The 19,027-nt window shown below is 39.0% G+C and overlaps 1 protein-coding gene and 1 long non-coding RNA gene across 11 annotated transcripts; one reads left to right on the top strand and one right to left on the bottom strand.

The window, feature by feature from the left end:
• Positions 1–388: 388 nt before the first annotated feature.
• LOC125328009 (carbohydrate sulfotransferase 8-like) lies at positions 389–18,318 on the top strand. 10 transcript variants are annotated; one of them, XM_048308168.1, is made up of 5 exons: positions 6,216–6,429; positions 6,555–6,589; positions 14,281–14,391; positions 16,662–16,809; positions 17,252–18,318. In XM_048308168.1, the coding sequence occupies exons 4-5, from the start codon at positions 16,716–16,718 to the stop codon at positions 18,100–18,102; spliced, it is 945 nt and encodes a 314-aa protein (XP_048164125.1). In that variant the 5' UTR covers positions 6,216–6,429; positions 6,555–6,589; positions 14,281–14,391; positions 16,662–16,715; the 3' UTR covers positions 18,103–18,318. The 10 variants fall into 10 exon arrangements, with proteins under 10 accessions (XP_048164130.1, XP_048164135.1, XP_048164125.1 ...); XM_048308169.1 differs by lacking the exons at positions 6,216–6,429; positions 6,555–6,589 and adding exons at positions 7,570–7,757; positions 8,080–8,170; XM_048308173.1 differs by lacking the exons at positions 6,216–6,429; positions 6,555–6,589 and adding an exon at positions 389–451.
• Positions 2,008–4,268, bottom strand: LOC125328011. The gene is made up of 3 exons (XR_007204498.1): positions 4,101–4,268; positions 3,505–3,560; positions 2,008–2,111 (listed from the first exon to the last, which is right to left on the bottom strand). It is a non-coding gene; the product is annotated as an uncharacterized LOC125328011 (long non-coding RNA).
• Positions 18,319–19,027: the final 709 nt, after the last annotated feature.

The raw sequence follows: 19,027 nt of genomic DNA, 5'->3' as shown, positions 1-19,027 counted from the left end.
ACCCAGACAGGCTCGAAGTGAAATGATTGCATACCACTCCAGAACACGTAGAAATCAATGTATTTGACATCAGTGACTGAAACATCTCGGACAGACTTCTGTGAGCTTTGAGTCAGATCTTTTTTGAAGTAGAAATTGAAAGGTTTCATAGTGCAGGGACAGGGCATGGATGAAGGAAATTCTATGTCAAGGAAATTTTAAAAATAAAGTTAAAGGTCAGTCAGCCTAAATATTTTCTTCCCTTTTTTCAGAAGTCAAATATTGCTAAGAAAAATTCAAACTTGCCTGCCAAAGAAAGACCACAATGTGTCGTGCTGTGTGTATGGTATTCAAGGATACACCTTCTTTTTATTTGAGCTAAGGCATTAAGTAAACAGAAAGCAGTAAACTCAGCCACAGTTTCACAAGGCTGTATCCAGCAGGAAGCTCCAGAGACAAAAATGTTGTAGAGGTACTTCTTTTTTTAAATTTACTCCTTTTAGAAAATAGTAGGAATCTTTTTTTAAAATCTTCTAGGTGTTTTGTTAGTAAATTAAAACTTCTGTGTTTTCTGTTTGTGTTTTAAAAGATACTGAGTTTTGATTTTAGGTTTAGTGATGTCAAGGGTAATTGGCTTTTCAACTGGTCTCTTCAGATGCAGAAATAATTTTGCAGTTGTTAATGCTTTCATGTGGTTTGTTAGTTTTTTTGTTATGTTGCCTTAATTGCAGGGGAAAAAAACAACGAAAAGCACAGAATTTAAGCCAGATATCCAGGATTAATTCCTGTTACCTAGGAATTATTATGTGTAACTATCCATGTAAAGGAGATACACAATCACCTAAAAAGCGAAGTATTTTTTAGATAATAGGTTTAAAGCAGTAGTAGTAGTAAGAAGAAATGTTGATATTGTTTATAGACAAATTTGAACTTCATAGGTTATTACAGTGTACATTTTCTGTATTTTTGTTCTGTCTGCTTCAATTGAAATGGTCTTATTTAACTTCTTCAGTTTCTCCTTTGGTATCTAAAACTCTTGGCCTCAAAACCCTAGAAAAGCCTCTTAAGGCAAGATACTTTTTGCCCTTTCAAATTTCTGAATTTTTTTATCTATCAATATGATGTATGGACCTATTTTTTTACTAGTGCAAAGACTCTTATTTCTGAAAACATACAGAAAATACAAAAGTGCACGCGAGTTTCTTTTACCGTCATTTTATTTGTGAGATTATTTCTGGAATACTCTTTCCTCTGGGATTCTTACATGCCAAAATCTGAAGCTGCTTGGGAAATCTTTCCACAATAAAAATCCTAAACTTCTGGGCACTTTTACCTGTAGGATGAGTTCTACTACACTATTTTGGAAGCAGTAAACTGCCTCTTTTGTTCAGCTCTTGTAGCATTTGAATGGGGGTTGCCATTTAACAATACAAATTAATTAGTAGCTTCTTCTATTTCTTCTATTCACACTCTGCTTAAATATTTTTTAAAATTTCAACCTTTTGAAAGATCCAAATAGTTCTAAATTTGAAACAAAGAAAACTGAAATGAAGGATCACCTTGGGGTTTCTTTCCTCTTCAGGCTTCACGTATACTAAGAGTGCTTCACTAGTTAGAAATTCTTGTGAACAGTATTGGCAGATTTTCTGAGTAAGCATGTAAATGTGTAACAGAGACATGCTTTGTACATTTAGTCATGCCTGTGTGGACCAAGCAAGAGATAGCTGTGAAAGTGCTACTTAATTGTGACTGTACAAAGTGCTTCTGCCATTTTCTTTCCTCATTTATGTAGACATTCCTCATTCTGCTCTCCCGTGGTGAGCCCTGGCTTGCACTTGGGCATAGGCATGGTTAGCCACATTTGTACAACCCACACTATGGTTACACAATATGATACCGTGTCCTGTTTCTTAAATAAGTGTTAAAAGGACCATTGAAAGCTGTGTTTTATTTTTATTACTATATTCAGGCTGAAATAGGATCTGAGGGGAAAGAAAACACCGTGAAGAATCAATAATTTAAAAAGTGATGATCTTTCTGGGTAGTTTCATTGCAAGTCTTCATGCAGAACTGCTTTTCCAAGGCTACATTAGTTATCCGAAATCCAGATGCTGCTATTGCTTCTTTTCTTTCTGGAAGAGTAGAAGTTGTGAGAAAACAAGTTTATCTTACTTGCTACTTAGTTTTAGATAGTGTTGCTACTAATTAACAAGTTTTAAATTAACATCTCCCATCTTTGAACCCTTATAAGAACAATGATATTAAAAAACAATTCCACGCTGTCAAAAAAGGCTATCTCACATGCAAAAATGTCATTGACATCTTTTATCTTTGAGGGAACACAACTTTTCCCTCATGGCAGCTATTTGCTTCATGTACTGAAGCCTTGGCCCTTGGGACTCTGTTTATTAAGTTTATTGAACTTTTTATTCCATCTTAATTTCAATGGAAGATGGGCTCAGAAGCACAGCTATTGGTAGTTCCTTTGGGATTCAGTCACTAGTGTTGCTTCATGGGTTTAGATGGATGTGGTTATAGTTGCTCAAACAGGGAGACAGACATTGCTTATAGATGTAAACTTTTCCCCTGCTTTTATAAAGTTTTAAAACTCTGATAGTATAAATGAATGATTTAGTTTATTTGTTCTTTTATTCTCAGCCTTATTTGAGGTGAAATACCTAACCCTCAACAAAAGCTTACTACAGCAAAATCTGAAAAGTTTACCCAGAGAAAAGTCGTAGGCTAGTGAATTTATGGAAAAAAATATTTCTTGTATGACTCCTCCAGTATGCTATATAGGGCAAGCATGAATTTCATGGTATGCTGGATATTACTCTGAGTTTCAAAAGTATGTTTCACAGAAACAGATTATCTTGTATATTTTAGACAAATCCAGTGTTCAATAGAAATTCAGAAGGCCAGAAAGGAGTATCAAATGGATTGTTCCTGGTTCAAATAGTTTATAAAATGTGAAAACTGTAATATTTCTGCAAGATTAAAACTGCTTCAAGGAGACTTTTTTCTGTACAAAATCACCTGAACACGTGTCTCTAAGTGAATTGCAGAGGCAATACAGGTAGTGACCAACACTGGTATTTGCTGGCAATGGTGTCACATGTCCTTGGATCTTCTGTAATGCAGTAGCACAACAAACATCCCTCTGTGAGATTTTCCTTGAGCTGGTCATCCACAGGATACAGTTCTTTGGCCAAGAATGTCTGTACTTCGACAGAATTGGACCTTTGGTGGAAGGCAGGCAAAAGGAATTTAATCTTTTCTGCCAAGTGAGGATACTTTATTATAAACTCGTGTGATCTTGAAGTTTGATTAATACAAAGAAGGAGCACATTAAAAAATTGTTAGATGAAGCAACCTGATTCTGCAGCCCTCTAACAAAGTATGTCTCCATATTTTCTGCCCACATCTCATTTCACTCAATTCTGTGTCTTTCATCTCTCATCATAATAAGTGCCCCCTGAGGCAAATGAGCTCTGTGTCTTGTTAGCAGTTTGTGTAGTAGCTCACCAGGAGGGCAGGCTTCAGCAGATAAGAAGACTTCTGTAGCAGACTCCATTGGAATCCTGAGGAAAGAACGTATTTCTGGCAGTTGAGATAGCAGTGTACAACCATCAAATATCAGACACACTACTCTCTAAAAGGATAGCAATCATTTCACCAAAACTCTTCACATTTCTTACGAGAGTTAATGGGATTTACAGTAGAAAAAGAAGTGACATCATGCCAATCTGGGCTGTGTTAAGCCCCGTGGTGGCTTCATTGGTTTGGAGTCACGATATTGAAATAACAGTCTGAGTTTGGATAATTTAGCATGAAAACTTTGTTACATGTACTTTTTGTAGAGAGGTAAGATGGGGTGTCTAAATTATACAGCAGGATGAACCACAGACTTAAAGAAAAGGAGACTGGAAAAGACCTCAAAACTTCATTTTGTGCATTCTGAAGCTCCAAAAAGAAATCAACTGTGCCTCAGAAATGAAAAAGGATCTAACTGTCTTTATTGGTAATAAGATTTTCTTAATATATAGCATAACCTTCATGTGTCATATTTGGAACCCACCGCTTTATACACTGCAGATAAAAAAAATACCATCCCTCCTTACCTCCTTAGAGGTAACTTATATAGATGATAGTTTTCATGTGTTCAGTTGTCCTTCTGTTCTGTAAACAGAGTAAGCCCAATTCTTTCAATCTTTCTTTCTTGTGGCTTTTCTTTTTTCCCAAGACAACTGACCATTTTCTCTGCTTTTCTCTGGACTCTTTCCAGTTGGTCTGCCTTCTTTTGGAACAGTTTTACTTGAACAGGACACAGTGCTACTGGTTGCTGTGCTAGACAGAAATATAATAGGAGGTATTCTTAAATGTATCAAGCATATGTACAATCAGAGCAGTTTCTCTTCCTAATATGTAGTTTGCATTCTTGATACGATGAAACGCTACTTATTCGTGAATAACTTGTGAGTGACTGGTACCCCTCTTATCCCTTTTATGGCAGAATGGCTGCTGCATTTTTATGAACTATTATTCCCCCTTATTATTCCCCCTAAACACAAGTGCATTGCAATGTGTTTTCTCCTACAGATAATTTATCTTATTTGTCAAAAGCATTCTGAGTTTAATGTACCGTGCAATGAGTTTACTGTTCACGTGGGCTTATTGTTATCTACGAGGTGGAAGGATTGTTCCTTTATCCAAATCATTAATGATCTGGGCCATTACTTGGCCCAGAATGGACCCAGCTAGAATCTTACTGATTATGTTTTTTGTGTTTGATACTGAATGATTAAAAACTAATCTTTGCCTGTGGTTTTGGTGTTGGTTTTGTTTGCTTGGTTGTGTTTTCCTTGTTTGTTCCCCAGCCCAGGTAGTTTTTCACTCTTCCAGAAATTGTTTCGCTTTAATATACTTTTGAAAATGCTATGAGTCAATGCTATAATGTCAATAACATTATTAAAATAAAAACATATTATGTAACCTACTGTTTCTGTGTTTGGAAGACTTGTTGCCATGTTACAGAAATTAATAGCCAGCATGCCAAAAAATACAAAGCAATATAGCTCAACTCTCTCCAACCTTTTATGAATAATCTATATTTTCATTTATTCTAGTGTTTTTCCAGAATTGATCTCTTCTTCATTTCTCGACTTTATAAAAGTGAGCATTGTGTTCACCACTTCACACATTTCTCACACAACTTCTGAGAGTTTTCAGACAAAGCTAACAGATCTGATCTTGCTCCTCTCCATTGCCAAGGTATCTTAACATGTACTTCCTCAGGCTCAGGTGTCACTATGTATAGCATTCTTTTCACCTCTTTAGCAGCCTGTGAAGTAGCCGTCTGTATCTGTGCAGGGGTGTCAGTTCCTATTGCAGTCCAGGGACACTTATGCATCAACAACAACTAGAGAGCTCTCCTGGAGACACGCTGTAGTGGTATACTTGAGGATGAGGTGAACTGCAGTATTTTCAAATTATTTTTGGTCCTGTTCCTGTCCTATTCTAGACAGATTCTTTCTTACTGAGTTTAGTTATTAGTCATGTAATAACAGTTGACCCTTTTATGAAGAATGATGGAAAACGTACATCAGCCTTCTGCAAGTGAACTATCACTAGGGTTTTCTTTTCCTTCCAGATTTGTTTTCTTCCTATCTCTTGTCTCCATTTCTTTTTGCAGTTAAATTTGTGCTTTATCCTTTATGACTTTGTTTCAGCATCTAGTGCTATTCTTTGATACTTGTGCTTAGGAGCTTGACCTGGTTTCCACTTTCTGTACATTTTCTTCTTGTGTTTCAGGTCATTGAAGACCGTGCTGCTTAGCCAAGTAGCCAAGTTGATCTCTGACTATACTTCCTATCCTCCTACTGTGTAGGATTGTTTGTGCTTGTACCCTAAACATAATTTCTTTAAGGAAGTGCCAACTCTACTGAATTTCTTCTGCTTTAGCCATGTTTCCCATAAGAACTTACCTTCCAGTTCCCAGAGTTTATTGGAGTCTTCTTGTATAGAGTTCATTGGGTTAGAATTGATCTTGCCTCTTGTTCTTCATCTAAAAATAATGCATATTATCACAACACAGTTACTCTCAACCAAATTACCTTTGCCCTCCTATTCCTGACCATCCCCTTTCTTGGTTGCTTAGCAGGCAGCCTCTTGGCAGGCTTCTCTTGAAGCACTTGGCAGGCTCTAACAGCTGCTGTAGACCCTGCAGGGAGTGGTTAAATGCTGCTCGTTATACCTAGAGACAGACACAGCACAGTGCTTTGTAATGTGCAACTGGAGATGCTCACCTAAACATTCTCAGGGAAACACTGGCAACTTTTAGCTGGGCATTTAATCAAAACAGACAAGTACTACGTGTACAGTGTTTCAGATGCTCTCCTGTGAAAGCATCTGTGTGGATACAGAAACATTTTGCCCAGCCTTGAAGTCCAGGTAAGGAGAAGACAAAATCTTTCCCCTATTTCCTTTGCATACCTAGGCATAAAATTTAAATGACATGTCTCTCTGGACTGATCTTTCTTTGTCTGAATCTTTGTTGTTTATTTACCATCATTCAGAGGCATGGGAAATCTCCACTGAGGCTGTCTGATTGGTGAGTAAAATTGGATTGTTAGTGGCTTTTTATGTTACCATGATTTTGTAAGTGTGGGCAAATCTCTGCAAAGGGAGATTTCTTTTTCAGAGTTCGTTGGGGTTTTTATTTGTTTATGTATCTAAAAATTGACATAAAATATTTTAAGGCATAAACTGAGACATTGTTTAGCTTTTGAAATCACACTATGGTGAAATGAATCTACAGAAGATTTTTTTGTCAGCCTATTATTCATTGCTATGGCTTTCCTCAGCTAAGAAGTTGATGTTACAGGGATTCTGGTGCCTGAAATGAAATGACAAAGGCTTTCATTCACTTTCTGGCTTTATTAAGGGTAGTATGCGTCTTGACTCTTCTAATTTCAATACAGTTTGTAGCTATGTAGGATTTTGTCAGATTTCAAGCATTTCAGCAGAAATTTTTCAGGCTAGATATCTGCCTCAGGATATTTTTGAAATCCTTTGAGCAATAATAGTTTATAGATTTTTATACAGGAAATCTGTGCTCTTTTTTGTTATCTTAAATTATTCCAGTGACCTTTCCTCTAAGAAGTTCAGGTACATTGCAGACTTTGAAATAAGCATTTGAAAAATGAGGTTAAGAGGTTCCTCTTGTACATTCTCAGTGGAACCTCTTCTGCACTGTAGAGTAAAACATCCGTTTTAAAGAACAAGGCAAACATGAGCAAGACCTCTAGGGAGAAATTGTTGGGGATTGCTAGCAAAATAGATTCAAGAAAAAAATCAGCAGGAAAATATGCCTTGGTGCCTAGTGCGAAAATTGATGTGGGAGGGAAAGAAAAGGGAAATGCGTCAGTTTAGTTTGGGAGATACTAAAATAACTACAGAAGCTGAAGTGCAGAGCCTGGGACTAGCTGAGTACAGAACTGAGAGTGAGAAGCAGTGGGGCTGCGTGGGAATCTTGGAAGTAGAAGGAGAGACAGTTCTGATGAGCTGGGCTCAGAAGTGGGGTTGTTGGAGGGGGGGCTGTGAGGCTGACTGAGGAGATGAAGGGAGGAGTCTGGCAGGGGGAGCCAGCAAAAGCTGGTTTGTGCGTGAGGAAGGCTGAACAGCAGAATCAGGGTGAGATCTGATGGGTGTTTGGGAAGCTGGGGAACAGGATTTGCTGGGCAAGCTGCCTGGGGACAATATGAGGAAGGCTTTTGGAGGTGAGAATTTGCTGGAGATTGGGTTAAAATTTTGCCTGAGGTATAGAAGCAGGGACTGGGAAAGATGGGGTCACACCTGGGATGGGGGCTAAGGGAAAAGCTCTGGTGCCCATGCAAATATGTGTTAAGCAGGAGTGTTGTAGTGCTACTGGAGAGTGGAGTGCAAAGAGAGGGGGGTACCAGGAGAGGAAGACTCTAGGCAGGCCATGCTAATGGTGGGAGGAGGGGAAGCAGGGACAAGATGTCCTATGGATCATTTTCCTTCAGTGCCAGGAATGGCATCCCACATGGCCAAGTCTCACCATTTTGTTGCTGCCAGCAGGTAAGACTGATGAGTTTGGGACTTGTCACTGTTGATGCTGGGTTTCTTCAGAAGATAGCAGCCTACTGCCACCATAGGTTATTCTATTAGAGTGAGTATCATGAGACTGGTCAGGGGAGCTGATTCACCACTGACAGTGATTTTTGTGCATGTTGTTATGATATTCATGAATACATTTTTCAGCAGCTTTTCAACACTCGGTTTTTAAAGAAACAAGATACTCCGCTCAACTTGACATGTTTGGTTCACAGGAAAAACATGTTCTTGAGACACTCAAGAGCTGTGCAGTAGGATCCCCACTACCTATGGCAGATGAAGGAAGGTGTACGGTGAACCAGGCAAGAGTTTTTAGGATGAGAGTTTGTGTTCTTTGTCTGCTGTGATAATCCCATGTGGTGTGGGGTGCCCACCTTTTCAGAGACTCATTGACTCTCCATTCTTCATTTTCTGGATACTTGAGCAGACTGTGGAAACCAGATTTGCAGATTTTTCAAGCATTTCTATCTGCAACTGAATCCACAAGACTATTTTGAACTTAGAGTGTACTGTAACGTCAAATGCTTTGAAATGTCAAGTCTTTAGTTTCAAGACTGTTCTGCCAAAAGCCAGCAGACACTTCATTTCGTGCTCTCTATGATTTAGCTTATCATTTTAATCCTACTGTCTCCAAACTTCTTAATTTTTGATACTGCATGTCATAGTATGCTATAAAAACATGTTTCATAGAAACAGACTTAAAACATAACATTTCTGCTGAACAGCTTGCCCTGAAACAGAGAGGAGAGCAGAAAGGAAAGGAAAAATAGGCCTAGATTCATGTAGGAAGAGAGAAAAAGGTATACACAGTTTGTCAGTAAGTGTCAGGATGTTTCAGGCAAAGAGGTTATTTCTGTCAAACAGCAGACACCAAATCACTGGTGTTAGGACTTGTACATGATTCCTGTAAAGGAGTCTTTGAAGGAGTATAAAGAAGAAAGAGTGGGGGGGAATGAGAGTAGAGGTATGGTTTCAGACAAAATTAGTTTTGGATCCTGAAAATGAGGTTCAAAATCTGGACTAGAATGACAGGAGAAGCTGAATGAGATAGGAGCAAAAAGGAAAACAATTTAAGCAGAAATGCTTTGTATTCACTGGAGTGTAAAAAGAGAGAGGTCATAGCTGTCATCAATTATGGTTGAGGGGTGGGGACAGAAGGGTATAAACCCGTGAACAGCAAACAGGAGTTTGCCTGGGGGCGGTGTGCAAAGAACTGGGACTTTTACAAACAGTTTTGACGGGGCTGATTGGTGTGCAGTGGCAGGAATTCATGAATCAAGATTGCACTGGGAGGTGAAAAGCTTGAGGGGACAAAGAGGATCTAGGTCTGAGACAAGGTGGGTAGACCTGAATGGCAAGAAAAACATTGCTATTACTGACATTAGCTGAGAAGAGAAACATGGGAGGGGACAGTAAGACATATGCAAAGGCAGAGAGTTAGTTACATACGTGACAAAGCAGAGGGACTTTGCGAGACCCATCTGCTATGAAACAAGCCTGGGAGGAGGAGACCGTTCATTGCCATCGTGGCTGGTGTGCATTGTTCTAAACTTTTCTTCTGTACTTCTTTTTTTCCCCTTTTTCCTTCATTCCAAGTTTTTTAGACTCATCTAGATTCCCTAAAAGAAAGTGGTGAAGTTTGCTCTCCTGTGATTGGTTTTGCAGTGATTTAAATTGCAGTTGATAAGTGCATGGAATTTTGAATTAAGTGTTTAGATAAAAAGGCCCCACAGCCCATTACCAGATGTCAGGCACCAAAAGCAGTAACGGGGCACCATCCAGTCCCCTGGGGCTGCCCGCCACTGCCCACAGCCTGGGACCCCGCGTCAGCCTCCTGAGGCCACCAGTCCCTGACCCAGTGATGCTGCAGCAGATTCCCAGGTCCCAGCCAAGCTGGGCCCACCCATGAGCCGGGTCTCCTCACTGAATCTATCTCTGCTTAGAAAATCAAAAATTTCTTTCTGGCTGCAGTTCCAGGAAGGAAAAGAGAGACAAGTTTGATCACTTAGTAAGGGCCGGGTTCCAGTGCATGAGTGACTGCACTGCATACAGTCTCATTCCTCTTTAAATGTCTGTGGTAGTTTATTGGATAATTAGCATATTGCCTTCTATGAATTTCTTTGAGTTTGTTCTTCTTCGTCTTCACTGAATTATACCTTGTGTCTTTTTCAGTCCAGTTCTCAACCTCCCTTTTCCACAACATTGTTAGAGCAGGCTACAGAATCTTTCTATTTCCCTTGGCCCCCAGCTCTGCCACTTTTCCTTGGGTTTCTGTTTCCTGCCTCTCTCTGGGAGCTTTTGTCAGACTCGCTGCTGCCTTTTTCCCATGTACTCTTTTTTTCCTCTTCACTTTTGTCCTTTTCAAGCCAAAATTGGCTCTTCCTTTCGCTTGCTCTTTTGTGGGCTGGTTGGTAACAATTTTAGCACACTGGCATCATAACTGGTGTCGGCATCCCTGAAAGGGAAGACTTTTAGGAGTGATTTTAGGTGAAAAATGTAATGGCTCTCTAGGTGCTTCATAAACTTGGTTCAAAAGCAGGGGCAGCAGAGGAGAAAGCATGAACTGGTTTTTTATTATCATGGGCTAATGGTAACAGCGGCTACCAATATGACTGATCAGAAAGTAAAGCTGAGCTTTTAATACTGTATGAGAAATGATAGATGAAGAAAAACTTTGGAAGGTAAGACAAGGAGATGACATGGAACTAAGTAGAGAAGGAAAAGCTAAAAGGCAGGCAGAAGAAGTGGTGTAGTGAGAATAGTAAGCAGATTCATTATGGCAGTGAGGAAGCTATCACAACAGTTGCTGAGACCAGAAAGAAGTCTGATGCAGTAATGGAGGGCTGAGATGACCACTGCACAGAACAAGAGTTTTAGATTGTGCCTGTAATGGAAATTGTTACTTTGTACCCACCTCAGTGCTGTGAAGTGTGCTGTTCTGTAGGACGCCCTTGTCAGCCTTTTCCTCTGTAGCTCCCAGCCTAGACCATATGCTGTCTCCCCACTGGGCTTGTACCCATTCTCACCTAACGCCATTCAACCCGTGCTGCAAATAAGATGATGTTCAATACTGTCTCTTGTTGGCAAAATGACCCAGGTCAGATACTTTTTCTAGCCCTTGGCTGTCTGTAACTTGTCTGAGTTTCCTAATCCATTACTGATTTTCCATTTCATGGACAGGCCAGCCCGGCTGCTAAGGCTCCACTTTCTGGGGTCTTTCTCCCTCCTGTCCACCCATCACAAACTGTACAAGCAAGGGTGCTTCAGGCTTGGTCGAACAAGGCTCTCGCTCTTGCAATTCACTCTGATAGAACGGCACACGCAGGACTGAATCCAGAGCTTGGTTTTCCTGCCCAGGCTGTTCTTGGGTGCTTTCTACACGTCATCCCCTCCTCACCTTCTATGTACCCATGCACATATCAGTATGTATGTATTTGCAGTTGTCTTTTTGAAGGGATTAACAGGGCTTAAGTACAGAATGGGGTTCAGCAACTGAGAATGTTATCTGTTTTCAGAGATTTTCCCTACCTTCCACTGAGCTGCCCTACAGGTACTTTTTTTTACTTCTGGCTTCAAATATGTCAGGAACACAAATAAGTATTGTTGTAATTTCATTCTTTTAATCTGGAAAGTTCCACTTATCAAGTGGGTGCAGAGGATCACCCCACATGCTCAGCTCTGACCAGGGTCTGTATGTGAAAAAATTAGCTTGAGGCGCACCTTTGTAAGTTTACTACCAGAAGACTTTAAATCATTATCAGCTTAGTTAGTTTACTTGAAGCAAATAATATGCCAATGTAACTGATATTAATGTGTTTTGGAACTATACATATATGTGTGTATACATATGTACACACTTGTGTGTACATGTGTTTCTGTACTTGGGTAAGAGGTGCCACACAAAAAGACTTAACAGTAGTCAATATTACCAGCTATAATACTTCTTATTTTTTATGAAAGTATCAAAATATTATTTTTAAGTCTTTTTTAAAAAATATTTCTTTAAATACTAAGGATTTTTCAATTGCAATGGTTCAGAAGTTCCAGGAGAAGGATTAGGGTTAAATTATATTATGAATCCTTGCTTCAGCAGTTGAAGGACAGAACAGTGTACTAAGTGATACCTGTGCAAGGCAATGCAACCTATTCCTTTGATGCCTATTCTAGAAATAAATCTGCTCAGCAGGAGGAAGAACTTCAGTCTGAGTGTGATGTGTTAGGTCATGTACTCGTGTAACATTAAAACATCTTTGACTGTCTGAGTATTTCCTAATTGAAAGAGTACTAGGGGTTTTCTATTAGACCTTGTTTTGGTCAGGAGGAAAGGAACTCATTATAAACCTGAAGCTGGTGGTTGGGTAAGTGTGAGAGGTTGTGGTGTAGCTACACATGCTCAGTTAAAGTCCAGACCGCTAACAGACACAGGGGAAGGTGCAGAAGGTCTAGTATCACAAAATGGAAAGCAAGCATGAGACAAATGAACCAAGAAAAAGCAACTTAACAGAAAAAAGTATCCAATAACTCCAGCATATGACAATTTTGTGACACCCCTGGAAAAGTACAATACAGACATAGAGAGCTCTTCTGGGTCAAACAGTCTCGCCTGCCATGTAGGGGATGTGCAAGTAGGTTGTCAGCCACCTCCATACCTAGTGTACCGTGTAGAAAAGGGAGATGTTGAAAGTAATTAAAAGCAGAAAATTGTCAGAAGTTTCTTAAAGTAAACAGAAGGATGGGAAGAACATTTTATGGTCAGCAAGCGTGACAACAAAGATATGAACAACACGATACAATGTTTTCTGTTTTGTTACATGCAGTGTGTATATTGGGAAGAAAAGAATCTTTAAAATGGAATTGTAGAGGGACATGGTAAAATTATCAGCAGTGCAAAGCTGGCTTGAATTTAGTAAATATTTTTAATTTTATGAGGGCTTTGGGCCTTTTTGCCATTTTGCATGCACATGAGATGATTGGCATTGCTTTCTCCAGTAATCTATGCCCCATTTTTTCCCACTCTTGGCTTGAACAATTGCTCTGGTTGTTCTCATATAGAAACTTTCGATTGTTATAGGAAATGGATGTCACCAGACTGACTTACTATTTTTGTTTGGCTTTGGTTGATTAAGGCAATAGCACTGATATAGTGGATTTAGAATTGTATAAAGGATTTGGCTTGATTTGACAGCAGGTTTTGGCTAAGAAGCTAGAAAGACATCAAATCAGCTGGACACACACTGAAGAAATTAAACACTAATTAACTGACAGGCCTCAAAAAGTCTTATCACCTGATAGCAATCCTTCTGAAAGACTCCTGCAAGAAAGGATTCTATGAGGATAATTCTTGCTGCCTGGTTTACTCTTTAGTAATGAGCAAAAAAGAGTCAGACAATAGTTTTTGATGTAATTTGCAGAATCCAGTAACACATGCAGATATTGAAAATATCAAGCCATATCTATGTATAATTCATTTATAATGATGTGATCTGAAGAACAAGGAAAAATCAACAGTGCAGTGTAAGGCTGTTGTCTGGAAGATTATATGCTTCATTAAAAATTTAAACAAGATTTTAAAAATCCACCTCCTCTCTACCCCTCCACCGCCCTTCCCTATGTATGACAAGAACAAAGAAGGTTAACGCCTTATATTTAATTTTTAGGATTTTCTTTTCTGGGAGTATGTAAGATCCAAAGAGACATTTAGATCCCTGTCTTCCTGTTTTGTTACTTTTCAGTAGAAGGGGTTTCTGGTTTTTTTATGAGTCTTATGATGCTGTCTTTCCATCTTGCCCGGGACAGCCCATACTGCTGCCCTTCGGTTACAGCAGAACTAGTCTATTTACTATGGACTTTTTATGTTAGCAGACTCACCACTCCTTGACTGAGGAATACCTTTACCTAAAATCACACTTAATTCAAGGTAGGATGAGGGAAAATGCAAAGAGAAGTATTAACTCCTTACATCTTACATAGCAAACACAATTACAAGTACATGGAAAAGCCATAATAAATATAAGGAAAAGTTCATCTGATTTACTGACAGACACCTCTGACACCTACTGACAAAGGTGCTTTTCATTTTGGATTTTTCCCCTCCTTTTTAATTTCCAGGTGACTTGTCCCTCTGACAAAATGGCTCTGAGAATCTTCTTTCCTCCTCTTCCTCAGGTTTCGCTTAGGTGATTTTGATCACTGGAGACTTTGCATTACACAGAACTCCATACTGGGGCCTCCCATCTGAAAACATCTTCCGAAGAAGCCTTTGGACTTCACCTTAAGGTAGCTTCATGTCACGCTGACCTCTCTTGTTGGGGGCAGTGTTACCTCTTACTGCCAGTCTGTTCTGTGAAGTTTTCTAAGGAGTCCAGAAAGATTTCACCTGTCATCTTGGAGCTTGTTCTATCCCTCCTTATGGTCTGATTGTTCTCCTGAATTTAATTAAAGATTCTTTTGCTTCCACAAATATGCATAAGTCTTAGAAGAGGAATTGTCTCCTGTGTTTAACTAGGTCCTAAACAGCTTCTTCCCCCCAAGGAAGCAAGTCTCTTCTATTTCCCTGTGGTGACTCATTGACATATTTCCACATGAGATATCTTATAGCAGATCTTATATTCTCTAGCAATAGTGTAATTAGTAAATATGCATGATACAAGTATCTAAATAGGGTGAAAATAATCTAGTTCATTTTCTGATTCCTGAGAGAGGTATGATAACATTACTTCTCTGAAGTGACAGCATTTAAAGTGAATGAAGCCCAGCATCCTTCTCCTAAGCACACTCTAACAAGGAGTCCTTGTACAGAATAATTTAGTCATACTGATTTCAATTGCTACACAGTGTGAAATTGTGTCTTCAAACTGTTTCTGAAAAAGAATAAAAAGGGAACACTCAATCTTGGCCCTCATGAGATCAATGAACAACCTGACTGACTTTAGCTGGCCTTGAAAACAGCCTCTGGTGCATTAGGACTCGAGGATCACACAGTAAAATGAGAATTGATGTACAGTGAAGAAAAGGTTAAAGGCAAATCTTCCTGAAACTTTTCTTGTAGCCTTTACAATGATCTTATGCAGCCAAGAAAATGAAAAAGTATAGGCTAAATGCCATTGTGTCTAAGAATACTGCATTAATTTGAATGAGAATTGTAACATTTTATTGTAAATACAGGTAAATATTTAATACAGAGATAGTGAACAGTGTCCCTCTCCATTCCCCAGGTCATACCTACACTGAGAGAGATTTAGTTATCAGTAATGCTGTTAACTGTATGAGTCTGCAGATATTCTGGTAAAAGTGTGTAATATCAAATACCATGTCAGCCCTGAAAGGAAGAAGCCTTGTGCTCAAGTACAGCTTCAGCAATGTAACTGGTGCTGCCTCTACTGCTGTCTCAGAACACACCAGAAACCAGTTTCCATTATGGCAGCTGGGGCTTATGTATGTCCACACAATGGGTGGCACACAACTTCCAAAGTGGTCCTATTGTATCTTATAAGAACAAAACAAAATACGAAAAATTGAAAAAAAAAGAATTTACATCTTCAAGGAATCCAGGCAATGATGTGTTTATTGCCAACAGGTTCAGGGTGAAAACTTAAGAAGTGGAAAAGGAAGACAGTGCTGTTTGACTTCTTTGATTGTGCAGACTTTATGGAACAGAAAGAGAATGTCATGCTTGCCAGTAGTTATTGTTTTGCACTTAATTTTGCAACTTCCAATAAAAGCATGCTGATGAAAACTCTCTACTGGGGGAAACAGAGTAAGATTGCACAGGGGATTTAGATAGGCACATGAAGTGCAAGGAGACAGAATGAGTGAGCACAGGAGAGAAAATATGTTGTGTTGGACTGCATTTGCCTTCTCTCCTTTTATCCAGTAACGTGGAACAACTCCTTTTCTGTTGTTTTCTCTACCTCTTCTATACATTTCCTGTCATGCTGAACCATTTTGGGGCTCTTCTGCTGCAGCAGCAATGGCAGCAAACATATATACCATGCAGCGTCTTTGGAGAGTGAGAATGGGAGAATTCAAGTTAGTGGTTAGATTCTCTGCAGGAATAAAGAAGAGTTTCTCCTGCAGCAATTTATTTGTACAAAGTGGAAAGCTTCAGGGCAATAAATCGAAAGGAACTTATCCTGAACGTGTTATGGTCCTTGTGGATACACCTGTTACAGGTTATAGAGAAGTTTGTGTTCCCAGATTCTAAAGGTTATAAAAAAAATACAACTTTGTAATCCTAAATGAAGTTATTGTTCCCCAACAGCTTTAAAAGAGAAGAGAGAAGTATTTGCTCATAAGCAGTTCATTGTTTTGAGAATAGAGGGAATTTTTGGAATACTTCTAAATGGTCATGTTAATTGTCTGCTTGTTTTAACGATATAATTGTGGTGAGTCTTTTCCATAAGAGAATTTTTACTTTTTAGCAAAGCCTATTTTTATAGAGCTTCGAAGGTCTTTCTGCTGTCCCAAATTCTGTAAGAGATTTACATGTTATCTTTGTCATATCAGTCATACAAAATCTAACCTGAATTATCTTTCCTTGTTGACAGAAAGACAGGTTTACTCTTTAGTGATCACGTCATTTTCCTTCCTGTGAGAATAACATGAACCAGAAGGTGGTAGTTTTCCTTCTCCCAAATTTTTTATTCGGGATATTTCTTTATGGATTTTTCTCTAAGAGACAAAAAAACCTAACAGGTGAGTAAAGAAATTACCAGCAAGATTTAATGTTTTATAGAAAGAGAGACATCTTTTCCAAATATGTTAGAAAGTGACTATGAAGCCCAAGATACAAACAATACTGTGAAAATATCCAAGGTCCTGTCACTGTGGTAGCTATCTTAGCAATATTTGAGAGGAGAGCACTAAAAAACCCATGATGTTGGAACACCAAACTTGCTTAGACTAATACTGCTAACATATTGAAAGTTTTCATTTTAATAAGTGTTTCACTAGGGAGGGCAGTTTATTGCATGTTTGCCATAGTCTAGTCTGGCTACAGTAAAAAAAAAATTGATTTTATCATCTTCATTAAATTTTGTATGCAGGGTGACAGATTGAGTGCTATGATTGTCATAGATAAAGAGATTTATATAAGACTATTTCACTGAAATGGTTTAAATTTCTTCCTTGGTTACAGATGCTTTTCCTGATCCTACTGAATATTGGCTGGCAACTCAAAACAGTCGCAAAAACACACTGGGTTCTGTCTGCCTGAAGAATAACCTTAATAAACCAAGAAGCAAATTGGATTCTCAGGTTGCAAACCAGCTCTTTGTGGAGCACAAGCATAAATTTATCTACTGTGAGGTACCCAAGGTAGGCTGCTCCAACTGGAAGAGAACTATTTTTCTTCTTCAATCAGGTTTGAATGCAAAACCTTCTGAAATTGAGCATGATGACATCCACCAAACCTCACTGATCAAAAGGCTGGCGACTTACCCTCCTGCCTTACAAAAGGAATTTCTAAGCAATTACACCAAAGTGATGTTCACCAGACATCCCTTGGAACGGCTGGTTTCAGCTTACAGAGACAAACTCCTGCACTCTGAGCCATTCTACAGTATCACTGTTGCTAATAGGATTAGGGCAATGTTCAGGAAAAATAAAAATTCTACTGAAAAAGTGAGTTTCCAGGAGTTTGTCAACTTCATTCTAGCAAAACCACCACATACTCTCGACATTCACTGGAAACCAATGTTTCTGCTCTGTGATCCTTGCAACATTCACTATGATATTTTGGGTAAGTATGAAACTCTTGGGTTGGACTCTGAGCGTGTTCTGGAGGTCATTGGTGCACCAGAGAGTCTGCAATACCCCAGCTTGAAGAGATATGGGTCAGAGAAACGAACTTATGGTGATATCACCTTGGAGTACCTCAGACAACTGACCTCGGAACAAACTGAGAAGATAAAAAAATTGTATGAAATGGATTTTTTTTTGTTCAACTATACTATGAAATATGAGGATTATTTTTCCCTGAATGACTAATGTAGGTTAAACAAAGAAGTTTCCTTTGTACAAAATGGGCAGAACTTGTCCTCACAGGTGCTTGATTGGTGGGCTGGTGATTGCTGCTGAAATTATCCTGGAGTTTGTAGATATGGTTTATCATCCTAAGCACGCTTATAAAAAATCCCTGCCATAATCTCTTGTACCATGCAGAGCTTTACCTATTAAAAAGATTGTCTTCATGTTCATCTTTAACAATGTGTGTTTGTTTCATGAAAACTGTTCATAAATGATAGATTTATGATAAATGATCCATTGGTAAGAGACATGGGAAGGAAGAAGAATGTCACAATGAATATTTTTTTAAATTATAAAAAGACATAAGAAGCAATAAATAATCTAGTTGAGAGTTAAACCACTCTGTCTGCAAGAGCCTTGATCATGATTACTGTAGGAAAGGAGCAAATAGCTTCAGGTGCTTGAAGCTGCATTACACAGAGCCTAAATGCCAGAATATCTTCCCATCTAGCAGGGCTCTCATCAGAGCCCATCAGCCTCATCCCTCAAGTAGCACAGTTGTCAGCAATCCTGTCAAAGTTTCCATTATAGCTCTTAAAAATCTTCTGGTGAGCAGATCTGGTATTCATGGTGACTTTCCAAATTATTTTCATCACTTTTGTAAGCATTATGGTCTGATTTTAGCAGAAGGTCTGAAAAATGCATTGGGTTTTTATAGAGAAGTAGTTAGAGATACCTTCTAAACTGTACAACTGTGGTGCATGATCTAAAATCTCACTGGAAAGGTGACTCATTTATTCTCCAAAAGCACTTAACACCCAGTCAAAGGACAGGCCTGTCAGTGCAGTGGGGACAATGTTTGGGCTCTCCCATTTGTGCCGTTGGAATCCACAAGCCTCTGGGACTTGCCTGAACATGGCACTTGGGAGGAGCTGGGTAACCTTAC

The sequence above is a fragment of the Corvus hawaiiensis genome, chromosome 6 (assembly GCF_020740725.1).
Source record: "Corvus hawaiiensis isolate bCorHaw1 chromosome 6, bCorHaw1.pri.cur, whole genome shotgun sequence".
NCBI classification, from domain to species: Eukaryota; Metazoa; Chordata; class Aves; order Passeriformes; family Corvidae; genus Corvus; species Corvus hawaiiensis.
Note: the sequence above shows the minus strand (reverse complement) of the source record. Positions and strands in the feature narration are given on the sequence as shown.

Coding starts and splice junctions, on each gene's coding strand:
- LOC125328009 (XM_048308173.1), top strand. CDS start 16,716: ATGAACCAGAAGGTGGTAGTTTTCCTTCTCCCAAATTTTTTATTCGGG. Junction 16,810..17,251: donor GAGACAAAAAAACCTAACAG/GTGAGTAAAGAA, acceptor CCTTGGTTACAG/ATGCTTTTCCTGATCCTACT.